General features: G+C 53.3%; 9 protein-coding genes across 9 annotated transcripts; 7 read left to right on the top strand and 2 right to left on the bottom strand.

Annotated features, from left to right (window-relative positions):
* Nucleotides 1-1551: 1551 nt before the first annotated feature.
* On the top strand, nucleotides 1552-2119 carry CLAFUR5_10962 (uncharacterized protein; the record flags this gene model as incomplete). Its single annotated transcript, XM_047910110.1, has 2 exons — nucleotides 1552-1611; nucleotides 1664-2119. 2 exons carry the CDS (start codon nucleotides 1552-1554, stop codon nucleotides 2117-2119), a joined length of 516 nt encoding a protein of 171 aa, XP_047765586.1.
* Nucleotides 2120-2900: 781 nt separating this feature from the next.
* Nucleotides 2901-3250, top strand: CLAFUR5_10961 (uncharacterized protein; the record flags this gene model as incomplete). The annotated part of the gene is made up of 2 exons (XM_047910109.1): nucleotides 2901-2960; nucleotides 3005-3250. 2 exons carry the CDS (start codon nucleotides 2901-2903, stop codon nucleotides 3248-3250), a joined length of 306 nt encoding a protein of 101 aa, XP_047765585.1.
* A 444-nt stretch (nucleotides 3251-3694) lies between these two features.
* On the top strand, nucleotides 3695-4354 carry CLAFUR5_10960 (uncharacterized protein; the record flags this gene model as incomplete). The annotated part of the gene is made up of 3 exons (XM_047910108.1): nucleotides 3695-3754; nucleotides 3808-3875; nucleotides 3985-4354. The coding sequence occupies 3 exons, from the start codon at nucleotides 3695-3697 to the stop codon at nucleotides 4352-4354; spliced, it is 498 nt and encodes a 165-aa protein (XP_047765584.1).
* Nucleotides 4355-6240: 1886 nt separating this feature from the next.
* CLAFUR5_10959 (Serine/threonine-protein kinase oca2) lies at nucleotides 6241-8590 on the top strand (the record flags this gene model as incomplete). The annotated part of the gene is made up of 3 exons (XM_047910107.1): nucleotides 6241-6525; nucleotides 6591-7920; nucleotides 7968-8590. The coding sequence occupies 3 exons, from the start codon at nucleotides 6241-6243 to the stop codon at nucleotides 8588-8590; spliced, it is 2238 nt and encodes a 745-aa protein (XP_047765085.1).
* A 3179-nt stretch (nucleotides 8591-11769) lies between these two features.
* Nucleotides 11770-13205, top strand: CLAFUR5_10958 (uncharacterized protein; the record flags this gene model as incomplete). The annotated part of the gene is made up of 3 exons (XM_047910106.1): nucleotides 11770-12079; nucleotides 12284-13015; nucleotides 13072-13205. 3 exons carry the CDS (start codon nucleotides 11770-11772, stop codon nucleotides 13203-13205), a joined length of 1176 nt encoding a protein of 391 aa, XP_047765086.1.
* Nucleotides 13206-14759: 1554 nt separating this feature from the next.
* On the top strand, nucleotides 14760-15381 carry CLAFUR5_10957 (uncharacterized protein; the record flags this gene model as incomplete). The annotated part of the gene is made up of 2 exons (XM_047910105.1): nucleotides 14760-14858; nucleotides 14908-15381. 2 exons carry the CDS (start codon nucleotides 14760-14762, stop codon nucleotides 15379-15381), a joined length of 573 nt encoding a protein of 190 aa, XP_047765079.1.
* A 425-nt stretch (nucleotides 15382-15806) lies between these two features.
* On the bottom strand, nucleotides 15807-16523 carry CLAFUR5_10956 (uncharacterized protein; the record flags this gene model as incomplete). The annotated part of the gene is made up of 1 exon (XM_047910104.1): nucleotides 15807-16523. The coding sequence occupies one exon, from the start codon at nucleotides 16521-16523 to the stop codon at nucleotides 15807-15809; it is 717 nt and encodes a 238-aa protein (XP_047765080.1).
* Nucleotides 16524-16827: 304 nt separating this feature from the next.
* Nucleotides 16828-17364, bottom strand: CLAFUR5_10955 (uncharacterized protein; the record flags this gene model as incomplete). The annotated part of the gene is made up of 1 exon (XM_047910103.1): nucleotides 16828-17364. The coding sequence occupies one exon, from the start codon at nucleotides 17362-17364 to the stop codon at nucleotides 16828-16830; it is 537 nt and encodes a 178-aa protein (XP_047765077.1).
* Nucleotides 17365-17758: 394 nt separating this feature from the next.
* Nucleotides 17759-18859, top strand: CLAFUR5_10954 (Glycerate dehydrogenase; the record flags this gene model as incomplete). Its single annotated transcript, XM_047910102.1, has 1 exon — nucleotides 17759-18859. The coding sequence occupies one exon, from the start codon at nucleotides 17759-17761 to the stop codon at nucleotides 18857-18859; it is 1101 nt and encodes a 366-aa protein (XP_047765078.1).
* Nucleotides 18860-20530: the final 1671 nt, after the last annotated feature.

Here is a 20530-nt window from a genome sequence, read left to right as displayed (position 1 = left end):
TGGACGTCATTGCATGCCGCGTGGCTGTCCTACGGACTGTCACTTCCTTCCCTGGCCGAACTCCACCTACTGCAGCGACAACGAGGCGACCCGTAGGACAAGATCTTCCCAATCTTGCACGAGACTGCTACGCGTGACCAATCAGTGCACCAGCCAGCCGCGAGCGCATCAAGCAACCCTCCGTCAAGACAGCCGCTCAACATCGCCGGAGCACCGTCACCTTGTATGAACCGCACGCTAAATGCGAAGGCACAGCGCGTGTCGAGCTGCCGACCGCCTCTTCCCCAAGGCACCGTCACTAGTCCAACAAGTCACACAGCTGACGGTATACCTCATCATACTTCACAAATGACCTCTCATTCAGCTCACACCATTCTCCATGCCCTCCTCGCTCACAATCTACCACCTCACAATGCGTCGTGCTCCAGGGACCTGCTCTGAACAATCCAGATCTGCCATCTGTAGGGCATGCGTGAAACGCCACTCTGATATGCGAGATCGACGGTTGGCATTCGTCTTGTCTGTCACCCTTTTGAGCTGAGATTCGTCAGGTCTACAGCCTTCGAAGGGGCTATAAAGGCATTTCGGGGGCGTTTTGAGACCTTTGCACCTCAAGAAACAAACCTGGACTGACCGCTTTCATACCGAATGATTCAATGTGAGTCATGCACTACGGATAGGTGCGGGTGTCAGGCAGTCCTGCATCTACTGAAAAGCAGCGAGGCTGTGCGGGTGGTTCCAGACCACGTTCTAGGGGTGCTGGGGTGATAGGGGCTGTGGGTACTGCTATCCTTCCTCCGCGGCAGAGAGATCTCATGACTGATGGCGGCGGGATTGTGTCGTGTAAGTGTTCAGGGCAGGCGAACGTACCCCGTTGCACTGTGGACCACGCAACGAGCCATGCCGTAGGTCATGCTGTTTGCGATCTCCCATAACCAAGCGTTTTCGTATCATGACGGCGATCATTTGCGTGATGTTATAGCTTTGGGATCGAGTATGGAGTTGTCGAAGGACCCAGGTGGTCCCGCGAGCGGAAAGCAGCGTTTGAAGCTTGAATGGTTTAACAAGGAGAGAGAAGGCAGCTGCAAGGAGCCTCTGTGATCATCACAAGATGTGTTGTCCGGCAAGCCTGGGCATAAGTTTGTCAAGCGACAGGCTGACTGGAATTGACATCAAATGGACAAAGAGATACATCGAAGCCGTTGGACGATGATTTCGATAAGGCTTACATGACAAGTGTCGTTGAGTTCACTCGATACAGCTATGAGGAAATTTAGAGTCTCTCCAAGTCCAGAACAGCGAGACTTGGAGCGCTGAAGTTGGCCCTGTAACCTCAGCAGGTATCAGCAGCATTTAACATGTGAATTTGTTTTAGCTCGAGTCGAGTCTTGGCATCTATCCTCAGGCGCCTGAAGTGGGTCGCCAAATTGGGGAATCGGCTTCTTTCTCTGCAAGCAAACACTCACTTGCGCCACACTTACAAAAGACACATTTGCACTCACTGCGTCTCGACAGCAAACAACACAACAGCAACCAAAAATCCAGCTCACCATGCGCCAAGCCGATGTGGGCGAGCTCAAGCGCCTCCTCAAGACACTACCCCAAGAGCTGGTATGCGTCCACAACCCCCAATTGCCTTCAATACTAACCCAATCCCACACAGTACGACGACATCTTCGCCCTCACCTTCACAGCGAGCGGCCAAGTCGAGACAATCTCAGAAGGCTGGATCCCACCCCACCTCTTCAGCATCAGCAGCGCCACTCGAGCCCACTTCGCCGCATCCTACTTCAGCTCGTCCTCGAGATTCCAGTTCCGACTCACAGACGTTGTAGAGGATTCCAAGTATGTGGTGAAGTGGGTGAGAGCTTTCTCGCATCACGACATCGCCGCGGTTGAGGATATCAAGTACGTCCGGCGCGGCCGATGTTTGAATACGTGGGACCAGATGGCGAGGCAGATAGAGAAGACGTACCTGGCCGGTAGGATGGATCATTGGGCGAGGATGCTTCGATTGGGGGATGAGGGGAAGGATGTTGTTCGGGAAGTGGCGAAGAAGATTGAAGTGCTCGTTGCCGACGAGGCTGAGGAGATGCGGCCTTTTGGATGCTGGGCTTGAGCATGGTGGAATACGATCAAATGGCAGGACAAGATCAACTTGTAGCAAGGTCTCTCTATCACAGTCGGTCTGTAAAGCATGCGCATCAAGTGCGGCATCAAGGGCAAAGGATGTACAAATTCCTTGGCCTGGCATGTGACTGACTGTTGTCACTCATAACACAGTATAACTCCTCTCTCATGCATATACCTCCTTGTATCTTCGCCCACTTGAGCGCTCATATTGAAAGCTGTGTAGTCACCTATTTCCTGTCGTGACGACTTCTCTTGTCAACTGCATCCTTCACGACCATACTTATGACTGACAACAACCAGCTACACCCAGCATGGCCACAATTGATACCACACACCTCAAGAGCTTGCTTGGAGGCCTACCACAAGTTCTCGTGGTCGCAAAGGTACAGTTCATAGATTGGAAGCGGGCACGGAAGTTGAGTGAACCTGCAAGATTCGCGGGCGAATCCGGAACAGATCTCTCAGGGTAGCTCAGACTCAGAGCAAGAAGAGCAAGTTTCGACTAAATGTGCCCGTGTCAGCTTCAGAGGGGTGTGCTTTGGAACAGCTAGGGACTTCAGATCAGCAGCGGGAAACCAACACTTGAAAATCCAAGCACCGATGCACTTCAAGAGTGAACGCTGCTGAACAGAGTGAATTCGAATTAGCATGTGACTAGCCTCGTTTCCGACCTCCAAAGATGTTCAAATCCAAAGTCTCACTTTTCTCTCTCCTTTCCCGTCATCATATTGACACACATCCCCAACACATTCGATAAACTGTCCAAGATGCCGACTATCTCGAGCGACAGCCTAGCCCGCCTGCTCGGCACACTACCACAAGAGCTCGTAAGTACTGCCAAATACGCAACTCAAGCAGACTCGACTAACAGCCTCAGTACGATGAGATCTACGACCTGACCTTCACCTGCGAGCGCACAGTCCACAGCATCGTCGAGCGACCATCTCGTGCCAGCTTCAAGAGCAAGCAAAAGGCGCATCCCATCCACTTGCTTCACGTGGACCGCGAAAGCCGCAACTTCTACGCCAAGTCATACTTCGCCACCACAACCATCTTCTTACTGCGCATTGGCATCCACGACCAACCTCGAGCTCAGGGCAGAAAGGTCGTGAAATGAATGCTATCGCTAGACCGAGGTCACGTTGCATCGATCCGAGATATCAGAGTTGGTTGTAGAGACCCCACAGTGAGGTCCTTCAAAGAGACTAAAGGAGCGATATGGGATACGCTGTGGGACTTCGTGGGCGTGCCACATCCCGCCTTCGAGGCGATGGCGTATCTCAGGCTCATGTCGGAGGAAGACGCCGACAGTCTCTGGCTCGAGGGAGGTGATTTGTTGGAATAGCAACAGTGATGGGCTGTTCCAGGCTGGAGACGCTCAGGTGAGTGGGGGTAGTAGGAGTCGGTGGGACTTTGGTGAATGAGCATGTGATTATCCGAAGTCACATCACCTGAAACTCTTCTGCCCCGCCAGCAAAACGCTGATGACTTCTCTGCTCACTCACAGTCTCTCTACCACCCAAACTGCAAGTCAACTCCACTCCAGCGCAACCACCGCAACATGCCGTCCATCTCGAGCGAGGATATCTCGCGCCTTCTAGGCACGCTTCCACAAGAGCTGGTAAGACCTCGCCATCATGTCGTTCAATTTTGACCGCCACTAATGTGCATCAGTACGATGAGATCTACAGCCTCACCTTCACCGCCGACCCAGGAGTCCGTAAAGTCAACAAAGATTGGCGGTAAGTCTCAGAAGGTGCAAGGCGCGCGGTACACCACCAGGCACGATCGTTGCCAGCCGCCAAGTTCTCGCCGCATACCCTACGATTTTCACTGACGCCCTTTGCTCAGCAGGCCACCTCACCTCCTCCTCGTCGATGCCTCTAGCCGCGCCCTTTTTGCAAAGTCCTACTTTGACGCCGATTCCTCCTTCATTGTGCGCGCAGTTGGCACGGGCCCCAAGTGCATAGCCTCCGATGAGACGATGGCCAGATGGCTTGCTCGACTGGGAAAAGACCACGTGGCTTTGCTACGAGACGTGCGTGTGGGTACGACGGCGCAACTACCGTACACGAACGAGTTCCGCGTGTGGGTCCGGGACTTCCTGAACTATTACCACAAGTGTGAAGCCGGGCATCCCGCATATAAGGTTGCTGAGAGGATCGAGTTCATCACCGAGGAGAAGGCCAGAGAGTTGGAGGCTGGAGGGGCGGAAAACTAAAGTCGAGTTGTCTAATGTGTCGGTGGATCGCTGGATGCGTTGCGCGTATTAGCATAGTCGAGGTAGGCAATCGCGAGCCAGGGCCGTAGGGTCCAGCATGTGATCAGCTACCTCATTTGGGCCCAACATGGAATCACCATCATCCCGACTCTTTGCTCTTCTCTGTACCACCCATCGCCGCTGTGCGCAGACACCACACTACAACTAGCGACTTCTCAAGATGCCTACCGTCTCACGCAGTTCTCTCTCATTCGATCACCATTGGCTAGCGAAATGGCCACTACATCTCGCGTCGTCCCACGTGGAGCTCATCTCAGGTATCGGAATCGTCGATGGCCTCTTAAGGACACCCTCAGAATTCTTGGAGAAGGTGCTCAGCGATAACCTTCATGGTCTTATCGAGAGCCATTTCGCGTCGGAAGTCGCGCGGAAGATCGGCTGTATCCATTCGATTGCAGTGAGAGAGCTAGATGGCCGTGAAGGTTGCCGCGCGTAAGCAGAAAGGCGAAACGCTGCCACTATCACCTTACACATGGCACTTGACATGTGCTCAGCATGTGACAGCAGCCCTACAAAAGTCAATGCCAAACATCTTCGATCGACCCACCTTTCGAGCCCTGTCAGGAAAGCGCACGGACGGCCCTTGTCAGGAACGCATGGTCGGCTTCCAGAACAGCGTACAAAAAGACAAGCATCAGCGTGGCATCGCACAACAGCCAGTCGTGGGCCGACTCGTGGCTTGATGGAGCGGGATGGCGGCTGGATGCGGTTGTGGCGCGCGGTTGAGCGATGAAGATGCGGAACAATTTTTCTTCGTCACTTCGCCGCCTCGGCTCTCAACCGGCACTGGTCGGGATGTGCAGCGAGGCGGCGCGTTACGACGGTGGTAACGAGGGCAGTACCTGCATGGAGGCGTGGTCGGTGGCTGCTGGTCGTGGCGGCAGAGATGTAGGGTGGTAGGGAGTGTGAACAAGGTGTGAGTGTTGATGTCCGGATGAATAGTAAAGTCGTTGTGGGAGATGTCAGATCGGCGGGTGGTACACAGATGCAGCAAGCACAGCTGGCGGGATGCCCGATTCGTGCTGCAGTTAGGAACATTCGACGACTTGTTCTGCTGCCCCACCCGCGAAGTCTAAGTGACAGTCTTTCCATTGCACGCAGTGACGCTTTGCCAGGAGCTTTTGTTCCTCGTCATCATTCTCGTCGCCCACTGAGCCGTACCACTCTCCTCCTGTCGCTATTCAGTTCACCACGCCACCATACAAAGCATTTGTGCTGTCCCGGAAGCTACCCGCGCGCACGACATTGAGCGAAACAAAGAACAAGGAATTGTTGCGTCAAGCATCAGTCAGCGCGCCCAAGATTTGCTACGCTGCAGCCACAATCTCAGTCAGACCCGGTCCAGCGACACGAGCTTCCTCGGTCCTTGGGAGCACTCCACCATCCGATTGTCATCACCGACCATCAGCACCAAGTCGCTGCCTGCTATCGTCTGGGCGAGCTTGTACAGCCAGTGTTGGACATTGAAACAGCTCAATCACGCAAAGCAGTCCGCCCACATCGCATACAGCCCACTATTGGACCGCCGAACCCGGGGATCAGCCAGCGCGACCAAGCGGGCTGCAACACTCTGTGCACAAGCTGTGAGGCCAGAGCCAGAGCGGCGTCAGCTGGAGCAGTGACATCCGGAAACAGCGGATCGCTCGGAGCGGGCCAATAGAGACTCTTGCACGGCAATACGCCCTGCATTTGCGCACTATCACGATCGATTGCCCGGGCAGAGTCACGCAGGCGTAGGAACAGGACAATACACACGACACCCCCATACACACGTGGCCGGGCAGCATCCGCTCGCTGTGCAACGCCGGATACATCATTAGCCCAGCATGCAGAAGATCAAGCAGGCATTCATCCCCCGTCCCGATCATCAGGCCGCAGCGAACCACGCCGCCAGCCAAACAGATCCTGGCACACCCCAACAGGACCCAAGCCTGAAAGATGTCCAGAATATTACAGGGTTGGGCCAGCACAAGCGGGATGACCTCAACCCGGAGGCCCAGAAAGAGCTGCAACAATTACGCAGCACCCTCCAAAACAACATCCAGTCGTCGCGTATGCAGCACCATGCCTTTGAACCTCTCTCACTACCGGGCTCCCAGCCAGCCTCACGAGTATGTACTGTACCTCTATCGCACATGACAAACTTTCCATAAGCAGCTGACAGCATCTGCTATAGGTTCCTTCCGGCACAAATACACCACAGCGTCGACCTTATATGCACGCGCGCTCAGGCCACAACTCCACTGCACCCTCGCCGCCGACCTCCGCCGTGCATTCACCACCCTTGACGCCCGCCGCCACTCACACACGAGATGGCGGCAATGCTGCACCCCCTACCAGTGCGCCAGCGGTGCGACCGCCGCAGGACATCATGACCCCTCAGCGGTCAGCATCACCTCAGCGTAATGACGCTGCTGGACCAGTATCAAGCCACCCGAAGACACAGCCGTCTCACTCTCTTGGTCCCAGTGGTGACTCTCAGCCGCCCTCAAAGGATGCGAGCCCGAACGCGACACCCAGTAGCACTGCGCCCGGCACTCCACGGCCTTTTACTCCCTCCACCGACGCAAGCAGAGGGAAGCGACAGTCCACTGCAGAAACATCCGAGTCAAAGTTCAGATTTGGCAGCAGAGATCCCGCTATAGGCTTTTCGAGCTCAGGCACAGGACCATCGTTACCCTCCAACACCCCAGTGCTACCCAGGAACAACTCCGGCAGCATTAAGCCATTACAGAAGGTGGAGCAGGAGAAGCGGTCGAGCTTCTTCGGAGGCAGCAAGCACGACAATGACAGCTCGTCGACGCTTAATGAGAAGGGCCACTCTCACTCTGGGTCCAAGTCGAATCTTAAGCGCTTTTTTAAGGGGCTCGGCAAGCACGATAGTCATAAAGAGAAGGACCATGATCGAAAGCACGACTCGAATGGACACTCCAAAGATGGTACTAGGACACCCACGCACAGCACGACAGGTGATGCGCCTGCAGTGCCCTTTGCTGACGACCACGGCCTGCAGTCAAAGTACGGCAAGTTCGGCAAGATGCTTGGTTCTGGTGCGGGCGGATCCGTGCGTTTGATGAAGCGAAGCGGCGATGGTACTGTCTTTGCAGTGAAGCAATTTCGAGATCGACACGCCTACGAGAGCGAGCGGGAGTACAACAAGAAAGTCACGGCAGAGTTCTGTATCGGATCAACCCTCCATCACGGCAACGTCATCGAGACCATCGACATCGTGCACGAGAAGGGCAAATGGTATGAGGTGATGGAGTATGCGCCATTCGATCTCTTCGCGACAGTCATGACTGGCAAGATGGGGCGAGAAGAAGTGACGTGCTCGACACTGCAAGTGCTCAGCGGCGTGCTATACCTTCACAGTATGGGTTTGGCACACAGAGACTTGAAGCTCGACAATGTCGTCATCAACGAGCACGGCATTATGAAGCTGATCGATTTCGGAAGCGCGGTCGTCTTCAGATACCCGTTTGAGAGCGACATTGTCTTGGCGACAGGTGAGTGATCAAGGCAAGTACTTACGGACGTAAGCTAACGCACACAGGTGTCGTCGGATCGGATCCATATCTCGCGCCCGAGGTGTACGACCACACACGCTACGATCCTCGAGCTGCTGACATCTGGTCGATTGCAATAATGTTCTGCTGCATGACGCTGCGCCGATTTCCATGGAAGGCACCGAGGTTGTCAGACAACAGCTACCGGCTCTTCGTGTCGCCGCCAGATCCGGACCAAGATAAGGTACTCGATCAGCATCGAAGGTCACTGGCTCCCGGCAGCAAGACTGCTTCCACTGCCCCGCCGTCGAGAAATCCAAGCGCTGACGACTCGGCAAATGATAACTCACCAGAACATAAGCACCATCACCACCACAACCCGAGCCAGGGAGGTTCCGAGTCCGTCAGCAGGCAGACTACAGCCAGCAATCCTGACCAGCAACCTACTATCAAAGGTCCCGTGCGACTCCTCAGATTGCTGCCGCGCGAGACCAGACATATCATCGGCCGTATGCTGGAGCTGGATCCGAAAAAGCGTGCTGACATGGACGAAATTCTAGCCGATCCGTGGGTGCAGAACTCACTGGTGTGCAGGCAAGAAGAGAATGGCGTCATCATCAAGGCGCCTAATCACACACATACGCTGCAACCGAGCAATGCTGGAGGCTAGATGGACCGCGTTGACTCGTAGCTCGCAAGTTGCTGGACAGTGTTGCGTGAGATGTCGTCTTCGTTCAGCTGGTGCAATCTGGCAACCTACAGCCAGTGTTGTTGGCCTTACATGCCGATTCGAACCATGGAGAGCGAACTGGAGCTGGCCGACATGACATGAACATGGAAATGTGGAGCAAAAGGGAGTGGATCAGCTGACGAAGATTTGCATGGAGTTGGGGCGTTCAAGTCGAGCGAAGTGCGGAACGGAGGGCATGGGATGAACAGCGCGAGAAGCGAGGGTCATGTGTGCAAAGAAAAATGGGAAGCTTTAGGATATAAGAACGACGAAAGACGACGAACAGACTGATTATAGCCGGTCGAAGTAGGGTCAGTAATTGCTATCAACTGCGGAACGGAATGGGAAAGAAGGAACATGATTCACAGCTCTACTCTGTTCGCGTAGCTCTTATCTTTCATGATGAACACATGATCGAGCTCTCTTTGTCTTTGAGTGCTCTCATGCATCGACAATCCAGAACGAGGCATGTAGATGGAGGTGAAAAGCATGATGAAGCACGTCTTGGTCCTTATCTATGTATTCCATCGGATGGGCATATGACGCCGAATCCCGGAGGCCATGCCTCGTTACCAGCAGCTGCGAGCTGTACTGTACTGTACCCTCGTATGCATCTCGGTTGACAAGGGACGACTGCAGAGTGCAGATGCACTGCTTACGCTTGGCGCGTTTCAGGTTCTGTGCGTTCGTTTGGAGGGAAGCTGGAAGCTTTCCGAGTCGTTGCTGTCGGGTCTGGTGCGTGCGTGCGTGGTGGGATGGGGTACGAGCTGAAGGGTATCGTGGCTTGAGACGGTCGATGGTGGTATTTCATGTCAGACTATAGGGCTACAGTACTCGTACTTGCTATTATTCCTCGGGGTAGATGATTTGCGGAGTCGTGTGCTCAACAATGTCATATGATACACAATGACGCATGCCTTTTGCGGAGAATTGATGTGTGTGGTACTTCTCTCGCGGCGACTTCGCTCGTATGCCGGTTGTGGAAGACGATGCGATCATGACCTATGCTGATCGTGACGGCGTCTGAGAGGAACCAACACTAGGAAGCCTCGAAGCAGACCGAGGGGACGCAGGCGAGATGCTAAGCTTGGAGCTGCGGTCTTGACGCGTTTCTTGGCGGGGGGAGGATCTGATAAGAAGTGGTGCGGCCGCTTGTAGTTTTTCGGTGCTGGTGGGATGTGGTCCCGAAGCAATGTCGCGTAGCTATGGCAATGGTGTGGAAGTATGGCGAGATGGCGATACACACGTTGGACCTGTTATCACGCACGTTGGAGATACAAGCACAGCCAACAACGTTATCATCGATCCTCGTCAAACGAGACCGCGAGAGAGCTTCGCTGCATACTGCATATGCATCATACATGTACCGATGTACCGTGCATATCATGATGGCATCCATGGCAGATCCCTCAGCGCTGGGTGTTTCAGATGATGAGTTTGTTTCCAGCGAAACACCAACAGCCGCGCGCCACCACGCAAGTTGCACGCTTCCCCCTCCCCTCACACCGCAGATGTGCACACGAATTAATGTCGTCGTGTCGTGACGACGCCTGCGAAGCGTCTAGCGTGCTTGACGGTGCGCGATGCTTCACGGTGGGTACCGGCTAGCCTGTTACCTCAGTAGAACTCAGACGCTTCGGGTAAAGCTCAGGGTCTACCTTGGCTGCTAGCTTTGGCGAAGCGCCTAAGATCAAATGGACCCTACTTTGGTGAATCCGATCAAGACGCAACGACGAAGACGACTTCAAAGCGTCGTAATAGCACGACCGTACGTCGTCGTATGCCCGTAGATCGCAGAATCGATAGCGCCGAAATAGCTTTATATATAAGTATATCTATTTCTAAGATAAATAGCTTCTTTAATATCAAAGTATAGCCTTATATAAAATCTCGAAAATAGGCTGCTCGATCAAGAAATAAAAATCGATTGCGCATCTATGCAAACGCGATAACTAACTATAACTAAATATTTTATATTTTATATATTCTTCTTATATAGATCCCGAAGCTTTTGTACTCTTTCGATTTATATATATATTACGTTTCGTAGGTTGTTTCTTTTCGGTACAGGTATTCGTCGCAATTTGTATACTTCGGCGTCGTAGAATCGTTTTTCGGGTACTTCGACTTTTATAAGATCCTTGAAATCTTGAATTTTCAGATAAAGAGATTCTCGGGATTTAGCGCTTTCGATTGTGCTATATATCGATATCGTGCGAGGTCGGGTCGTCGATGCGCAAAGTCGCGATGTTGTTATCGCGGCCAAGTCTTGATCAAGCTTACCAAAGCACGGCCCGTTTGACCTCAGACTCGCTACGCGAATTGAGCTAACCGCCGTCTAATTGGACACTAATTGGACAGTGCCGCCCCACAATCAATTCTCGCAGCGTGTCTGAGAAACTGAGGCAACTAGCCTGACCACTTCGAGCGAGTCGCATTGGCTGCTCGTTGGGCACGAATGCTAGTCTTTTGCTTGCTTGCGAAGAAGTAGCACGCAGTTGCACATGCCTGTGAACATCGTACATGCATGCGCAGGCTACGAATTCCTGAAGCGCTGCTGACAGACTGACGTACCACGAGTGTTTCTGTTATCCGATAAGCTGCGGAAATGGCTGCTGCGCGCTGGAAACTATCCTATCGCCATAGCCCACAGCGCCAGAGCTCAATCTCCAGCAGCAAGCACAGGACGAAGCTCTCTCGTTTCGTTTCCCTGTGTGAGAGCAGCTGTTGGTTCCAGTCTCCTGCAAGTCGGTACAGCCGCTGCCGCCGCCGCTCCTCACAGACTGTTGGGATCATCTCAGAGCCAGAGCCAGCCAACAGAAGACCGCCGACCGGTCCCCCGATCCATCCTTTTTACAGAAAATCTTCCTGCCCCAGCGCATGCGGCGCAGGAGTGGTGCGCGGGTAGAGCTGCCACTAGTTAGCCATTCTTGCTGACCACTCTGACCCTTTCACACTTGATCAAGCCTTTGCTGCCAGTCATATAGAGCACGTTGTCCCGCTAGACCTCTATGGCACTGCTCTGAGTTTCTGCCCATCCTGATCGCAGCTCCCGCTGCTGCCATTTTGATTCCATTGGATTACTTACCTGGGGCTCGTGTGAGCAGCAAGTATACTACATGACCGCTGCCGCTTTGCCGCTAATCGCCATGGGGCGTCTTTCGCATCCCAAGGCGAGTTTTCTTGATGTTCATCTTGCGAATGGACATTCTTCTACTACAACTACGACGACTACGACTACAACGATATTCGAAACGGTAGAGAACTACTTCCCGCCTGTGTTCAAGTCGGATATCACTCCACTACGCCTGGCACCGCCGCCAAGAGAGGAATCTACGAGAGTTCAGTTGCAGCGACAGCGATTGAGGGAACAGCACAAGAGACAGCATTCTGTTAGCACGACGATTCCTGGCATCAAGACCTCGGCTGGTAAGTAGCAATCATATTCATGACTCTGCAGCCATGCGGCGCAGAAGGATTCCCGCCTAGCAAAAGAGGCGTTGTTGGTGGGCAATGATGCTGTGCCTCTTAGCAGTAGTGCACGAGACCACACATCTCCAACCCATTGGAAACTCTTCCATGCTGCATTGGCTGTAGCGTAAACCATGGCTAACGCAGTATCTGCCACAACAGCATTCTTCGCTTCCCTTCGCACGAATCTCCGTCTGCACGCCTCACCGCCGCCGCCGAGCCCGATCTCAACGCCGAATTCTATGCGCGGATCTGCAGCATCCTTGCCGCCACCGTCACCGCTGTCTGTACCCGTCATGGAGAACGACATTGCCGAAACGCCAGCTTCCGAGGACCCGTTGGCGGGCGTGCCGGAGTTGAGGTCGTACTTGACCACGAACGAGGCTGAGCGGACAGGTGCGCTGAAACTGGTCGCAGATAGTGTCGCACAGCAGCGGAATGCTACGAATGGGGCCATCATCTTCAGTCCGATCAATTTGACGGTGCTGGTCGCGGTGATTGCGTTTCTGGGGAAGGTCATGATGGATCGTGGGTATGACGAGTGGGCTGTGGGATCGACTTCGGTTGGTCTTGTTATGGCTGGGTTGATCTTTTGCCGGTTTGCGACGGCGAGGTACCTAAGAGAAGCGGAAGCGATTAATTGGGAATGGGCTGGAGACGTTGATGTGCTGGTGACCAAGTTTGGGGATGATGTGATTGGTGCACTGCTGGTTGAATGGTTGTCGGGGGAGAGTAGGAAGAAGAATAAGAAGGCGTGGAGAGGTCTGATAAGAGCTTGGACTGTGAAGCTGAAATATCGCGGGAAAGGAGTGGGGAGTGGGTTGCTTGATGAAGCTGTGAAAGAGGCTAAGAAGAAGGGTGCTGAGGGGCTTGAGTTTGATGATACCCATGCGAGTGCGTATACCGTTGATGTGAGGTTGTGAGGGAAGCTTTGGCTAACACTGTTGCAGACTCCGTGCGTATCCTGCCCAGTATTTATAACGGAGCTTTCGACCGGGCGGATCGCAAAGCAAGGGAGAAGTTGGAGAATCTGCTGGAGGCGAGCAGTCCTCGGGGACATAAGAAGAAGCGTTCCAACTCATGAAATATATGCACACACACTTAGACTTGTCTTGGAATACAGAACGAGCTGCCGCATTTGGCAGGTACATTGACATCAAGGTTGGTGGACTGATGTCCTTCCTCCTCGAGCGTCGATGCTTGACTTGTAGCAGGTGCTAGCACGTGGAGGAGCCTATTTTGACAGCACAGGAATGCTTAGTCGTCGACGTTACATCTTGGTATGAATTCACCGACCCTGGAGATGTGTTACAAGGAACATCATCAATCTGTAACACTTTGGCAAAAAGTGCCGAGCCGTTGAGTGAATGAGCCCCGCAATGATCGACAGGCCCGCCATTGGAGCCACAAACGTGCCGCGGGCCATCAAACTGCCAGCCTCGGTCTCCTTTCGACTTCGGGACCCAGCACTCGCTGCGCACTTCACCTATAACAAGATGTTAAGCTCTTCTTCACATCCACCTGCGGAATCCTCCTGCCAGGAATGGTCCGTCCTACTACCACTTACAGCATGGGCGCTCGCACCGGAACATACCAGCGCCCAGATCGAGGACTTCCGACGACAAACTCTCTGGCGCTGGCGATGCACGCTTTCATACCCTTGTCAAGAGCATAACGCTTCCCGTATCGACGATAATCTTGCTCAGTTCAAGCCTGTGCTTGTGGAGAGGCCCTGTCGACGGTTGGAGATCATGCGAAGTATCTTAGAATACTGACAGGCAACATCTCTTAGCTCGCAGCCGTGCCGCTCCAATGTCGACGTCGAAGGCCTGTAGAGATCGACAGAAGGCTGAACACAATACAGCATCCCTGCGTGTGTCTTCATGCAACCATCCAGCAGGCGCTCGATCAGTGCGATCATGTTTCCTGGAGGCAAAAGTCCTCGGTCTGGACTCTGGCACGGAAATCGCTCACCAACTTTGTGATGTGTGATACTTGCGCGCTTGTGCATAACTATAGTGAGTGTTTATTTGAGCTTGACTATGTAGCTCTGCGGAGTGGGAAGTCACCAGGTGCAGTTAATCTATATCACCTCGCCTTGCGCCTCGTATTGCTCTCTGACTTCGCTATTCGTATCGCTAGTTTCTCATACAGCGATCCTTCACAGAAGCACAGCCTTTCCCGCCCAGAATGCCTGCCTATCAGTCGCGCATGATGCGTGGCGCCAATCTGGCAGCCACGGACGCCGGTGGAGCGTGAAGCAATTACGCCAGCAGCAGTTCTCGAACGTGCTGCTGCTTCCTCGCCAATCAACAACCAGAACCAGCTCGAACAGGCATTCGGCAGCTTCAGCGCAGACGCGCGGTCCCTCTCAGCGGCTGTCTCCGTCGGCCAGGCCATCTTCAACAACATCGTCCCAGGGATCTACAACATCCCCGGCGATGCTCCATACGATATTAGCGAGCAACAGCTCCGCCAGATCATCTACATCCCACCGGAGTACACCTACGGCAAGGAGCTACCGGTCATATTCTTGCCGGGTACTGGTGTGTTGGCGGGCACCAACTTCGGTCCTAACTATGGCAAGCTGTTCAAGCAGAACAACATTGCTGATCCTGTGTATCTCAACTTGACCGGTATGAATTTGGCAGATATTCAGGTGGCTGCTGAGTACATCGCCTATGCTGTCAACTACATCAGCGGCTTGAACAGACAGCGCGGTGGGAGGTACACCAAGGTAAGCACCCACCACCCACATCATACGTTCAACTAATAAACGATTCAAGGTCAACACCTTCATCCGCACCCTGCGCAACAACGGCGGCGACTCCGCCTACGTCCCCTCCACAAACGTCTACAGCATCTTCGTCGAAATCGTCCAACCCCAACAAGACCCCAACGCCTCCGGCGCGCTAAACGGCGCTCGCGACGTGGGAGTTTCGAATACCGAGTTGGAGAGTGTATGTACTGCGCTCTTGCCCGGGGGGACGGTTTATGATACGCATGAGGGCGTGCTGTATAATGCGTTGGCGTATGCGTTGGCTGTGGATGCGATTCAGAACCCGGGCCCGGGGCAGTTGAGTAGGGTGGATGCCAAGTTGGCGTGCTCGCAGTTTGCGGCGCCCGGGTTGAGTTTGCCGGATGTTTTGGCGACGGAGGCGAAGATTCCCATTGCGGCGGCGGCGATTATTGCGTTTTTGCCCAAGAGTGCGACGGAGCCGCCGATTAAGGCGTATGCGCAGAAGGATGTGCCGGCTTAAAGGTGATACGAGAAGGAAGTTGAGGCGTGAGTGATGATGCTTTGTGTGTAGGTTTTCATGAAGGTCATCTGTGGTATTTTGTAGCATGTGAAAGTGCTCCTGCTACGCATAGTCTCCTCACGAAATCCCAAGCCATGCTTCATGCTTTAGTTGAACTGAATCATCGGGACCCCAAGACCCTTCGGCTTCTGTTCCTGATTTGGTAGCATTATATGTTGGGTGTTCCGCGGTTCCCTTTGATGTGGTTGGCGACGCTCCGCACGCTATATGCAATAGTAATACTGTGTCCTTTCAGGTACTCACTAGGGGAGTCGTGCTCTCCTCGCTACGTTCGAGTTATGCTCATGCCCGATTGCTTCCATGTCGCCTGGCGTTCGCGTGCTCATAGTGCTCTCAGAACCTAGGCTTCGGAAACTGCCCTCCCATTACATGAGACAAGCTTCACGCGTATCCTCCTCCAGTTGCCTCGGCCACGCACTCTTCCTCGAGACAGCCGTCCATCGCTCAACCCCGTCTTGGCCGGAGACCTTCTCGAAGCCCACTAGCGTCTGAGCATGCACGAGCGCCATCTCAAAGATCTCTCCCAGCGTAATGCCCTCCTTTCGTTGCTGTAGCTTCTTTGCCCTGCGATTGATAGTGAACCATACTATTTCCTCTCCGTCTATCAGGACTGTGAATGTCGACGCCAAGACTCCTTGTCGGCCGATATACATCCTCCGCCAGCTCCCTCCGTCCGCGATCGCTGGTTCGACTTTGCCAGTGGTGAAACTGATCTTGACAGCGAGTGTCATTGCATACTCGACGGGTCGAACCCTCAATCCCCCCATGGCGACTTTGTGCAGAACGATTTGAAAATTAGGACCGCGGGGATCTCGTAGGCTTGGTGACCGTTTCGAACCTCTGAGCATGAGAGGGTTGATGAGGCCGGCGTACTCAATCAGTGTAGGCCGCGCTTCGCCAGGTCCTGCCACCTCATGACGCAAGAAGAGCTTGCGCTGGAGTTTGGCGGAACTGTCCACGCTCGCTTTGAAGGTCTTGCAGGTATGCTGTGAGACGACCAGTGTCTTGTTGCTGGTGTTGAGGAGTATCGCCTCAAGTAGCTCGGCGGTGCCGAAGACTGCGGTGGCAGCAGCTTCAGACATGGTGGCGATAGTGGGTCGTAGCTGTATGTTCCGGTGTTTTTGATGAGGTGCTGTTTGCGCACGTTGAGTGGGAAGTTGCGAGGCAAGCGCGATGCACGGGAAGTCGCATGTAGGGCCGCCAACGGTCGTGCAGTAAGATGGCCCGTGCTTTGCAAGGATGTGATGATATCAAGATTCACCTCGATTGAATGGCATCTGCCAGTGCAGTCCATCCTCCCATCATCTCGCAATGCTGCGTTTAAGCCTCGCGATATGCGACTTCCACGGCTCCCATTCTCCTCTGGAAACGTTTCCCCAAAATGACTCAATCAGCATCAATGCCTCTACTATTGTAATAGCCAATGCATCGCCACACTCCACTAACAAGCTTGAACTTGCACACACCAACACTGCGTCTCGTGACTCCCGGCGGCCAGCCTGTCGTCTCTTCGTTGATGAGGCAATCAGCTCTGATGGCGTCCGGATCAACATGTGTGCTGACATCTTGAAAGTGGTAATGTATCTGCGGATGGTCCCTCGACAACCTCTCATGATCCCGCAGAAATTCCGTCATGCCGACCTGAGGTTTCGACATATATGCCACAGCCTCACACTTGTAAGCCGCCATGAACAGATTCCAAGGATGAGCATCCCGCTGAAAGTTCCGTGTGTTCATGGCATCTCTGATATCGTACACGACCCGCTCCAGATGAGCCGCTATCGCAATCTCTACTGCTGTTGGTTCACTGGTGCTGTTGCTGCTGTTAGACGCTTCCGAGTTTGCTGGTGTGCTCGCAACCAACGATTCCGTGTCCGGATCTGTGGAAGTGGCCGGACTGTCGGAAGATTGAGTGCTTGACATGGTCTGGTGTAACAATGTTTGCAGGCGTGAGTACGTCCATAATACTGTGCCGTGTGCGCTGCAGGTGTGAAGATATGATGGGCAGAGGCTGAGTCCGCGAAAAAGGGCCGTAGGGTCGTGGGGATAATAACAACAACTGTGAAGACTTTGGGCGGGATGATGTCGTGGCTGCAGCTCTGGGCTTGCCGCCTCGTCTCGCTGCACGTCAGACCACTGCTTCTTTCTGCAAACGGTAAAGTCTATGTCTGTCTTTCTCCGCTTCGCGGTCTTCCCTCGCTCTTTGCTTGGCCCGTCACTCATCATCACATGCACGCCCTACAGCCATCAGTAATGCCCCCCAAGAAATCACTTCCGACTAAGGTATTGTGATGGTCGAAACTCCCTTCCTTTAATTATGGCTGCTACACAAGAGATGAAGCCGAACGGCGAGCCAGCATGGACCCTGCAAACTCCTCCGCCCCTGCCTGCCGGCTATGACAAGCATCATATCGTTTTCCTGGAAGCTGTCCATCTGCCCTTGGCTCCGCTACCTTTTGAATACACCATCGATATCCACCAAAGGACGCAAGGCCATGAGATCGCAGAACGCATCAAGCCGGCTACCATCGTCATCTCAAATGTGCTCGATGTCAAGCCATCCGACATGGACCATGCCCCGAATCTTCAACTACTGGCAGTATTAGCAACAGGTATGGGCTGGGTCGATAAGGAGTACTGTGCAAAGCGAGGAATCAGTGTTGTCAACTCTCCCGGTGCAAACATTGATGCGGTATCCGAACATTTCATGGCTTTGTACTTTGCCAGCAGAAAGCGACTCGGCGTTATTGACCAGAACGTCAAGACTTCTGACGAGTGGCTGAAGACTTACAGCTTGACCAAGAAAGTATGGCCTGAAGGTCCGCCTCTTGGTGTCAAGCAGGAAACACTCGGGATTGTCGGGTACGGTGCTCTAGGGCAGAACATTGCGGCGTTGGCAAAAGCGATCGGCTTTCGCGAGGTCCTGGTTGCAGAACGAAAAGGTGCAGTGAAGATCAGGATGGGTCGTGTCACTTTTGAAGATCTGCTCACGAGAAGCACCACAATTGTCCTTGTGTGCCCCAGAGAACCAGATACAATCAATCTGATCGACGAGCACGAGTTCGGCATGATGAAGAAGGAAGTACTTCTCATCAACATCGCCCGTGGAGGTATCGTGAACGAGGCGGAACTCGCAAAAGCCTTGAAGGAGCATCGCATCTTTGGCGCTGCCACCGATGTGCTGGACAGCGAGCCTGGCGGACCTGGCACAACTCCACTGCTTCCGGATCTAAGTAAAGGTGAGGACCCAGTCCCAAACCTCATTGTCACCAGCCATGTCGCTTGGTTCTCCGGAAGCACGATCGCAAATCTACAGAAAGTCAATTGCGATGCGATGACTGCGTTCGTGGAGGGCAGGATGTATGACCCGAAAGCCAGGGCATGCGTTGCAGTACATGATGGCAAGACTTGGAAATGAGAAGAGAAGGACCTATTCGTGAACGAATACACCTGCAATTGTCACGCTGAGGACTTGGAGTTGTCTTACAGGCATAGATGACCTGCATGTTGCAGATGATGAGGCTCTAAGTGTCTCGATACACGAGACCGCCGCAAAAGCTAGGCAAGCCCCGAACGACGAAGGGTAGCCGCGCGTCGGAAGCAATGGTGCAGATGACAGAGAGCAGGCGTTTTGGTCCACAGAACTCTGAGGTTCACGGGAGAAGGCAGAACGAAAGACGTCCATGAACGTGAGCTGGCAATGTCTTGTCTACACGGGGTTACTGGAACGCTGAAGACCTGGTCAGATGCTCGACATCGATCTCGATCTCACGAGCATATGAGTATATTTGATCAACGTATCCCTACCGCTCACCTACTACGGGCATCGTAGTAGTATATACTCCGGGTGACGTCCATCGGCGCCATCGCTACACACGACACATTCGAAAGCCCTTATCAAGGCCATTCCAACGATCTACAAAGCAGGCTACTGCCCCTAGAATTGAGGGAGTTCTATCTTATTCAATTTGGACAGCTTGAAGTTCTCTTCACCCTGTTTCTTCAGCTCCAAACGCCGCGGAGGTGCCTAGCTGCATTAGGCAACTCCCAGGCAATGGCAGCCCAGGCTACGGCACCACCGGCGCCTACGGCTCCACAGGCGAAGCTCCCCCAAGACAACTGGCAGCAACTTATAGAGGACGCAAAAAGCATAGAAACCAACGATCAGCTCCTATACCGGTCTCTCCAGGTGATGATAACTCAGCTGCGCACGGCGCTAGTACTGTCGTATCACCGAGGGCAACAAGAAATGAGGACGACGTCTTAGGCGATTAACAAGGCTACCCGGAATCAACACCCCTATAGCTAGGCATCGGTCGCGGCATCGACACTAGGCCCCCGCCCAACGCACGATATAGTTACGATCCGTATTGTAGTAAAGGAAGACTAGGCCGAAGTTACGAAGCTATCGAACAAGGAGCTCGCCTAGCGAATCAATTAACTAGGGGTAGTCGTAGTGAACTAACAGTCTAACGGCACTCTACAGATCTATACTAGCTCTACTACTGCTAGGAGGCACCTAGAGGCATAGCTATAGTAGGTATCTAAGGTTACGGTATTAGCGAAGGTCTTAACGAAGTAATTTACGATCCTAGTCTACGACATACCTAAAGAGTTCGACCTAACTAACTAAGGTCACCTACGTACTCTCTAAGAGGACAACCCGGTCACTCTTAACTCTCTAATCTAGAAGGCGACTTAGCTCTATAGGAGATAGCTAGAAAAGGAAGAAGGCCTCGGCGCTAATCGTATAGCTATAAGATACGAAAGCGGCGGATCTAGTAATAGAACAAGGCCTAATCTAGCAATATAGCCTTAAGATAGTCGAAAAGCACTCCTTATCCTTTCGTGTCCTCTAATACTTTAAATACTAATAGTATAGACACTAAACCTATACGTATATAAATAAGTAGGCCTACTCGAACTATATAGGAGACTATATATCTAGGAACTATATATCGGCTACGAGGCGGTACGCGAACTGTCCGGGGTACTACCTATCGAATAGCGCGGAGTACCTAAAGCGGAAATTAGCGAAAAACAAGGCAATTATAAATAGAACCGTCGCCCTAAGATTCTACCGCGACCG

This window comes from Fulvia fulva, chromosome 8 (genome assembly GCF_020509005.1).
Source record: "Fulvia fulva chromosome 8, complete sequence".
NCBI lineage: Eukaryota > Fungi > Ascomycota > Dothideomycetes > Mycosphaerellales > Mycosphaerellaceae > Fulvia > Fulvia fulva.
Note: the sequence above shows the minus strand (reverse complement) of the source record. Positions and strands in the feature narration are given on the sequence as shown.